This window comes from Sprattus sprattus (genome assembly GCF_963457725.1).
Source record: "Sprattus sprattus genome assembly, chromosome: 15".
Taxonomy (NCBI): Eukaryota; Metazoa; Chordata; class Actinopteri; order Clupeiformes; family Clupeidae; genus Sprattus; species Sprattus sprattus.
The window spans coordinates 7,344,904-7,354,903 of record NC_137913.1 but is presented as its reverse complement, the minus strand read 5'-3'; the positions used below and the strand labels follow the sequence as shown (position 1 = coordinate 7,354,903).

The 10,000-nt window shown below is 46.7% G+C and overlaps 1 protein-coding gene across 1 annotated transcript in view; it reads left to right on the top strand.

Moving 5' to 3' along the window:
* The window catches only part of LOC308376240 (breakpoint cluster region protein), a gene marked incomplete at its 5' end in the record, with an annotated part of 30,048 nt that overhangs the window by 12,871 nt on the left and 7,177 nt on the right, over positions 1-10,000 (top strand). Inside the window, 11 exons of the mRNA XM_080852535.1 lie at positions 436-621; positions 1,647-1,754; positions 2,807-2,867; positions 4,592-4,644; positions 4,929-5,069; positions 7,245-7,366; positions 7,578-7,743; positions 8,181-8,300; positions 8,492-8,567; positions 8,863-8,967; positions 9,437-9,511. Of these exons, the coding sequence (XP_080708661.1) occupies positions 436-621; positions 1,647-1,754; positions 2,807-2,867; positions 4,592-4,644; positions 4,929-5,069; positions 7,245-7,366; positions 7,578-7,743; positions 8,181-8,300; positions 8,492-8,567; positions 8,863-8,967; positions 9,437-9,511 (1,213 nt within the window). The remainder of the gene's footprint in view (positions 1-435; positions 622-1,646; positions 1,755-2,806; positions 2,868-4,591; positions 4,645-4,928; positions 5,070-7,244; positions 7,367-7,577; positions 7,744-8,180; positions 8,301-8,491; positions 8,568-8,862; positions 8,968-9,436; positions 9,512-10,000) is intronic.

Genomic DNA, 10,000 nt, shown 5'->3' with positions numbered 1-10,000 from the left:
ACACACTCTCTCAATCTCTCTCTCTTTCTCAATCTCTCTCTCTCTCTCTCTCTCTCTCTCTGATTGTCTCTCTCTCTGTCTGACTCTCTCACTCTCTCTCTTACTCTCTGACTCTCTCTCTCTCTCTCTCTCTCTCACTCACTCACACGCTCCCTCTCTCTGACTCTCTCTCTCTCTCTCTCTTACTCTCTGACTCTCTCTCTCTCTCTCTCACTCACTCACACGCTCCCTCTCTCTGACTCTCTCTCTCTCTCTGTCTGACTCTCTCACTCACTCTTTCTCTCTCTCTCTCTCTTTCTCACTCACTCATTAATTCATTCACACTCTCTCTTTCTCTGTCTCTCTCACTCACTCACACTGTGTGTGTGTGTGTGTGTGTGTGTGTGTGTATGTGTGTGTGTCTTCATCCTGCCTCTGGTGTGTGTGATCCGGTAGCCCATGAAGCCGTTGCGAGCGGCAGCCACCACATCTCAGCCGGTGCTGACCCTGCAGCAGGTCGAGACCATCTTCTTCAAAGTGCCTGAGCTGCACGACATCCACAAGGACTTCTACAGTAGCCTCCTACCCAGAGTGCAACAGTGGAGCCAACAGCAGAGAGTGGGAGACCTCTTCCAGAAACTGGTAAGTGTGTGTGGTGTGTGTTTTCATTTGGCCTTATTGACAAACAAACAAACATCATGGCTCCAGTTTGGATCCCAGGAAGAGTTCCCAGGAAGGCAGCGGGGGGGTATCCATGGCAGCAAAGTCACACTTTAAAGAAAATATTTAACTGTCTCATGACAAGCTCCTTCATCAGAGTTTTCTCCTTCATTAGCGAGAGTCTTTGCTGCACTTATCGTGTTGCCATGGTGAATGCCAGCCAGCTCTCTGTGCCCACAGGGTGCTGTGCTTCTGAATGGGGATTCAAGAGAAAACAAAACCTCTTTCATGGGATGACACAGACCCCACTTCCTCCTCTAAACACACACACTACCATAGACCCCACCTCCTCCTCTAAACACACACACACAAACACAGACCCCACTTCCTCCTCTAAACACACACACTACCATAGACCCCACCTCCTCCTCTAAACACACACAGACACACTACCATAGACCCCACCTCCTCTAAACACACACACTCACATAGACCCCACCTCCTCCTCTAAACCCACACACTAACACAGATTCCACCTCCTCCTCTTAACCCACACACTAAACTAGACCCCACCTCCTCCTCTAGACCCACACTCCCACCTCCTCCTCTAAGTCCCAGTCTGACATGGATTAAGGTTAGAGAAGATGACCAGACCATCTCCAAGTCTCTGACTCTGAACTGACTCTGACTTGCCCTCCTAACAGGCCAGTCAGAACATTAGCCATATGTATTTAGTTCCTTAGCATTCATAGGCATATGTTTTTAGTTCATAAGTGTTCATAGGCATATGTATTTAGTTCATAGGCATTCATAGGCATATGTATTTAGTTCATTGGCGTTCATAGGCATATGTATTAAGTTCATAAGTGTTCATAGGCATATGTATTTAGTTCATAGGCATTCATAGGCATATGTATTTAGTTCATAGGCATTCATAGGCATATGTCTTCATTTAATTTGGACTGAAAGGTCATTGCATTCCTCTATGCTTCTATCCTTCCCAACAGGCCAGTCAGCTGGGTGTGTATCGGGCTTTTGTGGACAACTATAAAGTTGCCGTGGAAACAGCAGAGAAATGCTGTCAGGCCAACAGCCAGTTTGCAGAGATCTCAGAGGTGAGATTGGATAGAAATGATAAGGCCCACTTATCACACACACACACACACACACACACACACACACACACACACACACACAGATCTCAGAGGTGAGATTGGATAGATATGACAGGGCCACAGTCACTCTGGTTCCTTATTCAAACTCTTCTCACACACACACATACACCTCACCACTCACGTACACTGATATGTCTCACGCATACACACACTTCTACCACACACACACCTCACCCCCCGACACACACACACCTTTCCTCTCTCACACCCACCCCTCACCACACACACACACACACCTCTCCACACACACACCCTGTACCTTATACACATCCCGTACCTCACCACACACACACACACACCCACCTCTTCAGACAGACACCCTGTACCTCACACACACACCCCTCACCACACTAACACACTCACACTACTCTCCATTTTAACACTCCTCACCTCACACACACTCTGGGCCTGATTTACTAACATGCGACCGCTGCTTAAACTGCGTTCGCACATTAACGCACAGTGTTTTTGCGCATTTTCCGTGCTATTTATCAAACCAGATCTGCGCTGGGCAAACTGTGTTTACTCCGCCCTATATAGGGCCTGATTTACTAACATTGCGACCGCTGCTTGAAAACTGCGTTCGCACATTAACGCACGGCGTTTTTGCGCATTTTCCGTGGTATTTATTTAGGAAGAGAAAATTAAGTTTCAGCGAAGTGGAGATAGATATATTGGTTCACGTTCGCTCAATCACTGAACCTGACCACAAAGCGTTAATATGCGCTGCGCCCCCTTAGTAAATACCGTTTTATGTTTACGTCCGCTATTTTACGCCTGAAATGGGCGCAATCCTGTTAGTAAATCAGGCCCTCTGTACCTCACACACTCTCCTGGCACAAACACACACCATACCTCACACACATACTGCACGACTACTGTTGTATTATAACATGTTTTTATGTGTGTAGTGGTTATGTCTTGATCTGTGAGTAGAGTGGTTATGTGTTGTTTCTATCTTCTCTTACTTCTGACTTGTCTTTTTCTTTCAGAACCTCAAAGTCAGGGGCACCAAAGAAGGGAAAGATCAGAATGCCAAGAACTCTTTAGAAGGTAACACCAGCACTCACTGTCCTTAACCCTAACCATACTCTAACCTTACCCTAACCTTACACTAACAGGCTAGTGTATCTTTGTCTATATGAGCTCTCTCTCCTGTATAAAGACTGAGGGCCCTATCTTGCACCCAGCGCAATTGACATTGTCACCGACGCATGTATCATTCCTATCTTGCACCCGGCGCACAGCAGGATTTTCCCTCCAGAGGCACGCGTCGAAATGAAGGCGTTTCTCTGGCGCAAGTGGTATTTTGCAGTTTCAAAACAATGCCGTGCGCCGTGCGCTATTGACCAGAAAAAAGCTAGTCTAATGTCAGAAGCGGGTGGCGGGTATTCAGAACGCTATTTTAAGGACGCGTGCTTGGCTGCACAGTAGCCTACACTTTACTTCTCTCGTCTACACGAGAGATTTACACCAATTTTTTGGCAAGCCATATATAATTAAAAGGAAAATAAAGTATTTACCACATGAGGAAATCATTGTGATATCCATATCCAAGATATTTAAAAAATAGGCATACATCTAGCGTACACATTGACCCAAATGATTCAGGTTAATTGTAATGGGGTTCTGATGTCTGCCATCTCCTGGCAGATGAGCTGGGGACACACGCACACTGTCCATATCACAGTCTGCGGCGAGATAAGGAGAAAAGGGAGGGAGAGGGAGAGATCGGAAGAGAGGAGAGCCTGATCAGTGGCTGGCCGCACGTGCGCAAGCGCGCACACACACACACACACACACACACACACACACACACACACTCGCTCGCTCTCTCTCTGGCAGATGAGCTGGGGACAGACGCACACTGTCCCTATCAGAGTCTGCAATAAGTTCGGCTATACAGTACATGCTAGGGAATTCAAAAAATTTCCCGTAACACCCGACAGCCAAGAGAGGGCTAAACATACGTATTCACATACGTGTCCCCCCCAGTGTTTTACACAACATTGCCATGAATCATGGATGTGTCAATGACATAAATGAGGATAGATTAGAGGACTTTAGAAGACGTGAGGTTGAACTGCATGTGCCGATGGGTGCAATATTATTACCATGCATACATAACCTAGTGATTCAGTGAGGGTGAACCCAAAACATCGGAAAGTATGTTTTTGTGACTTTTATTTCAAATATGTTGCCACCAAAAAACGAATGCTAGTAACTGAAAAAATACAAACGAGAAATGAAAAGTAGAAACATTTCTTCAAACAAGCATGGGAAAATATTGCCTTGATTGTTTCTGGTAACACACGTTCTGGTGGCCTCACGGTCTTCCTTCAGGTAATTCCACCATTATAATAACAAGCCGCTATGGAATATGCGCTCCTCGCTCTTAAAGGGAATGTGAGATGACGCTCTGATTGGTTTATTGCATATTACGCCCAAACCACACCTATGGCTGAGTAACCTCCTTTGGACCAACCCATTTGACATTTGCGTCGGGCGCAAGTGTGTTTTTTCCGCCGTTATAATAGCAATTGCGCCATAGAGAACCGCCCACACAGCTACTTGCGTTTGGCGCTGTCCTACTTGCGTTTCTGATCGTTAAAATAGGGCCCTGAGTCTCTCTCTTTCCTGTTATGAGACTGAGCTCTCTCTCTCTCACCAGTATGAAGACTGAGCTCTCTCTCTCTCTCTCTCTCTCTCTCCTGTATTAAGACTTAGTCTCTCTCTCTCCTGTATTAAGACTGAATCTCTCGCCCTCCCCCACACAGATCTTCTGTACAAGCCGGTGGACAGAGTCACCAGGAGCACGCTGGTTCTGCATGTAAGTACCTGAGGCATGTGTGTGCATGCTTCCCTGTGTGTGTGTGTGTGTGTGTGTGTGTGTGTGTTTGTGTGAGAGTGAGTGTGAGTGTGAGTGTGAGTGTGAGTGTGAGTGTGAGTGTGAGTGTGAGTACAATTCCTTGTACTGAAACCCACCAAACTATTTGTGTGTGTGTGTGTCCGTGTGTGTCCAATGCGTGTGCGTACGTGTGTTTGTGTGAGTGTGTGTCCAATGCTTGTGTGTGTGTGTGTGTGTGTGTGTGTGTGTGTGTGTGTGTTTTGCAGGACCTGCTGAAACACACACCCTCGTCCCACCCTGACTATCTGCTGCTTCAGGACGCTCTGAGGATCTCACACAACTTCCTGTCCAGCATCAACGAGGAGACCACCCCACGCCGCCACTCCATGACCGTCAAGAAAGGGGAGGTGAGATGTGTGGTCTAACACACACACACACAGTCACTCACACACACTCACACACACACAATCACACACTCGCTCACTCATGCGCATACACACACTCATATTTACACACACACACACACACACACACACCCACAGTCACACAAACACACACTTACTCATGAGCACACACACACTCATATTTACACACACACACACACACACACTTTCATTCTCACACACACACATACACACAGTCACACAAACACACACACACACACTCATATTTACACAAACACACACACACACACACACACACACACACACACACACACACACACACACACACCCACAGTCACAGTCACACAAACACACACTTACTCATGAGCACACTCACACTCATATTTACACACACACACACACACACACACTTTCATTCTCACACACACACATACACACCGTCACTCACAAACACACACTTACTCATCCGCACACACACACTCATATTTACACACACACACACACACACACACACACACACACACACACACACACACACACACATACACACTTTCATTCTCACACTCACAAACACACACAGTCACATACACAGTTACCACCCCCCCAAACATAAGCACATAGTCAAACATATCCTTTCCTCTATTAGGGGCCAGCTTTTAAAAATGACCTGGAAAGGAATCATTCCCACCCTTTCCCTTCTAAACACACACACACACACACACACACACACACACACACACACACACACACAGAGAGAGAGACAGACCTGTGAGTCAGATGACCTGGTGTGACACTTCCTCTGCTCTTACAGGAATCTGGTGCAGGATTTCCCAGTCTGCTTGGCTGAAGAGAGAGAATATACATCATGTGTGTGTGTGTGTGTGTGTGTGTGTGTGTGTGTGTGTGTGTGTGTGTGTGTGTGTGTGTGTGTGTGTGTGTGTGTGTGTCTGTGTGTGTGACTGTTTGTTTATATATGAATCGCATATACGTCAGATGTATGCCACGTTAACTTCACATACATGTCACATACGTCACAGTCCCTGTATTGTATGGTCAGAAACTGGACATGACTGGATTTACCTTCCTCTCTGAAGCAGGTTGAGGAACTGAATTTGAATAGTTCAGATGTGTGTGAGTGTGAGTGTGTGTGTGTGTGTGAGTGTGATTTTTATGCTCAGGACACTGTGTGGTTGTGGGGTCAGGTTTGTGTGAGACTGTTTGTTTGTGTGTGTGTGTTGTGTGTGTGTGTGTGTGTGTGTGTGTGTGTGTTGTGTGTGTGTGGTGTAGTGTAGTTTCAGTGCCATGTGTATGTTATTTCATAGTGTGTGTAGTGTAGTGTAGAGTGTGTGTGTGTGTAGCGCCAGGGCCGTATGTGTGTTTCAGAGAGGTCTTTGAGCTGAGAGTCCCTCAGGACTGCTAAAGATAGGCAGTATTATTAGATGGAGGCGTATGTGGTGCAGTGAGCTACTGACCTCTCTTCTGTTAGAGCTAGTGTCTTTCTCTCTGTGTGTCTCTCTCTCTGTCTGTCTGTCTCTCTCTCTCTCTCTCTCTCTCTCTCTCTCTTTCTCTCTCTCTCTGTCTTACACACGAACACTCACTCACCTTAGTCTGGTAGAGGACAGCTGCTCTCTCCAGGAAGTACAAGCGAACACACTGAGTGGGCCACAGAGTGTTTGGTGATGGTGTGTGTGTGTGTGTGTTTGATGTTGTGTATGTATGTTAGTGTGTCTGTGTGTGTGTTTATTAGTGTGTGGGGGGCGGAGTAAGGGGACAGGTTAGGGGTGTTCGTCTCCGCACACATAAAGTGAGTTTACCAAACTACTAAAGTGAACCAGCAGTGCCCTCTTGTGGCTGTTCATTAGCTGAGACAGCTGTTTGTGCGATTGTGTGTCTGTAAGCGTGAAAACTGTGAGGGTGAAAGTGTGTGTGTGTGTGTGTGAGAGTGACAATGTGTGTGTGGGTGTGAGATTGACAGTGAGTGTGTGGGTGTGTGCGGTTACAGTGTGTGTGTGTGTGTGTGTGTGTGTGAGAGTGACAATGTGTGTGTGGGTGTGAGATTGACAGTGAGTGTGTGGGTGTGTGCGGTTACAGTGTGTGTGTGTGTGTGTGTGTGTGTGTGTGTGTGTGTGTGTCCGGTGTGCAGTGTGCGGTGACAGTGTGTGTTTGTGGCTCCCTCAGAATCGTCAGCTGCTGAAGGACCGCTTCATGGTGGAGGTGGTGGAGGGATCCAGGAAGCTGCGGCACGTCTTCCTCTTCACAGACCTGCTGCTGTGTGCCAAACTCAAGAAGCAAACCGGGGGGTGAGTGATATAGAGAGAATATACACACACACACACACACACACACACACACACACACACACACACACACAAATACACATGCACACACTCTTATACATAAATAACAGATATATATATACAAACAGACATGGACACATAAATACAGACCTACCTAAAGCAGTGTGTGTGTGTATGTGTGTGCGTGTGTGCGCGTGTGCGTGTGTGTGTGCAGGAAAGGCCAGCAGTATGACTGTAAGTGGTACATCCCCCTGGCTGACCTGACCTTCCACACCATCGAGGACTCTGAGTCGTTGCCCGTCCCTCTCATGCCTGAGGAGGAGCTGGAGGCCATGAAGGTCAAGATCTCCCTCATCAAGAACGACATGCACCGAGAGAAGGTCAGTCTGACAACATTTGACCCCTGACCTTTAACCCCTGACCTATACTATCACACACATAATACATACAGCCAACCCCTGCCTTTAACCCCTAACCTATACTATCATCAAGAACGACACGCACCGAGTGAAGGTCAGTATTTAACCAACCTTTAACCCCTGACTTTTAACCCTTGACCTATATTATTACACACATATTACATAAAGCAAACCCCTGACTTTTAACCCTTGACCTATACTATTACACACATATTACATACAGCCAACCTATGACATTTAACACCTAACCTACACTATCATGCATTATTTTTCTATCTGTCTGTAGGTGTGTCCTTTTTATACAATGTATATGAGCATTGACGCAAGATTGTTTTTGTGTGTGTGTGTGTGTGTGTGTGTGTGTGTGTCTGTCTGTCTGTCTGTCTGTCTGTGAGCAGGGATCCAGTAAAGGTGGGAAGTTGATGGAGCGCTTGAAGAAGAAGCTGTGTGAGCAGGAGTCTCTGCTCCTTCTAATGTCTCCATGCATCGCTTTTCGGGTCAACAACAGGAACGGCAAGGTGAGTCTTTACTGAGCCCCTGGTGAGACATTACTGAGCATATCTCTAAACGGTGTTAGAACACTGACAGAATATTGGATGAAGTTTATATGGCATTTTCTGCATTTGATCTGTCCTCCCTGTCCAGTGTGCAGTGCCCCAACTAACCCTAACCCTACTGTACCTGGTTTGTTATCCTGTGTGTGTTTCAGTGTTACACCTTCCTCATCTCCTCCGACTACGAGCGAGAGGAATGGAGGGAAATGATTCGAGAACAACAGAAAAAGTGTAAGTGCACAACAGCTCATCTACTGAACACACTGAACACACTAAACACCTAGAGCTCCTCTACTGAACACACTGAACACGTAGAGCTCCTATACTGAACACACTGAACACACTAAACACCTAGAGCTCCTCTTCTGAACACTGCAGACCCAGAGCTCCTCTTCTGAACACACTGAACACTTCACACCTAGAGCTCCTCTTCTGAACACTGCAGACCCAGAGCTCCTCTACTGAACACACTGAACACTGCAGACCCAGAGCTACAACAATGATGTTCCATTTCTCTGTCTTGCAGGTTTTAAAAGCTTCTCTCTGACATCTTTGGAGCTTCAGATGCTTACCAACTCCTGTGTGAAACTCCAGACTGTTCACACCATTCCACTGACTATCAACAAAGACGGTACAGGACACACACACACACACACACACACACACACACACACACACACATAACTACTGAATATCAACAGAGTTGGTACAGGAAACACACTCACACACACACACACACACACACACACACACACACACACACACACACACACACACACACACACACACACACACACACACACACCACGTATCCCTGCATCACAATTGTTTGTAGTTATAATGAAATGGCTCTAATTCATTAGGGTACAATTTAATCCAGTCTGAAATGCTCTTAGTATTTTAATGTCTGTGTCCCTCCGACTGAATGCTTGTGTCCTCGAGCTCTCTAATGCTGGGCGGGGGTTGTCACCATGTTTTTATAGACACAGTTGCTGCATTAGTGTGAAATGGATGACAGTGTCCTTCTGACTGATGCTCTCTCATGTTCTCCTGTTCTTGGTGACATTCTCTCTGAAGTTCTCTGTCTTGTTCTCCTTCAGATGATGACTCTACTGGCCTGTATGGGTTCCTCAATGTCATTGTGCACTCCGCCTCTGGACTCCAGCAGAGCCATAGTGAGTCCCGTCCTCCTCTCTCTCCCTCTTCTCCTCTCTCTCCCCCCTCTCCTCTCTTTCCCTCCTCTCTTTCCCCCCTCTACTCTCTTTCTCTCCTCTCCACTCTCTTTCTCCTTTCTCTCTCCCCCTCTCCTCTCTCTTCCTCCTCTCCTCTCTCTCCCTCCTCACCTCTACTCTCTTTCTCTCCTCTCCACTCTCTTTCTCCTTTCTCTCTCCCCTCTCCTCTCTCTTCCTCCTCTCCTCTATCTCCCTCCTCACCTCTCTTTCACTCCTCTCCTCTCACTCCCCTTCTCCTCTCCTCTCTTCCTCCTCTCCTCCCTCTTGTAACCTGTACTGCACTCTGGAGGTTACTAAGAGAGGTTACTATGAGAGGTTACTAAGAGACGTTACTAAGAGAGGTTACTAAGAGAGATTACTGAAAGAGGTTACTAAGAGACGTTACTAAGAGACGTTACTAAAAGACATTACTAAGAGGTTACTAAGAGAGGT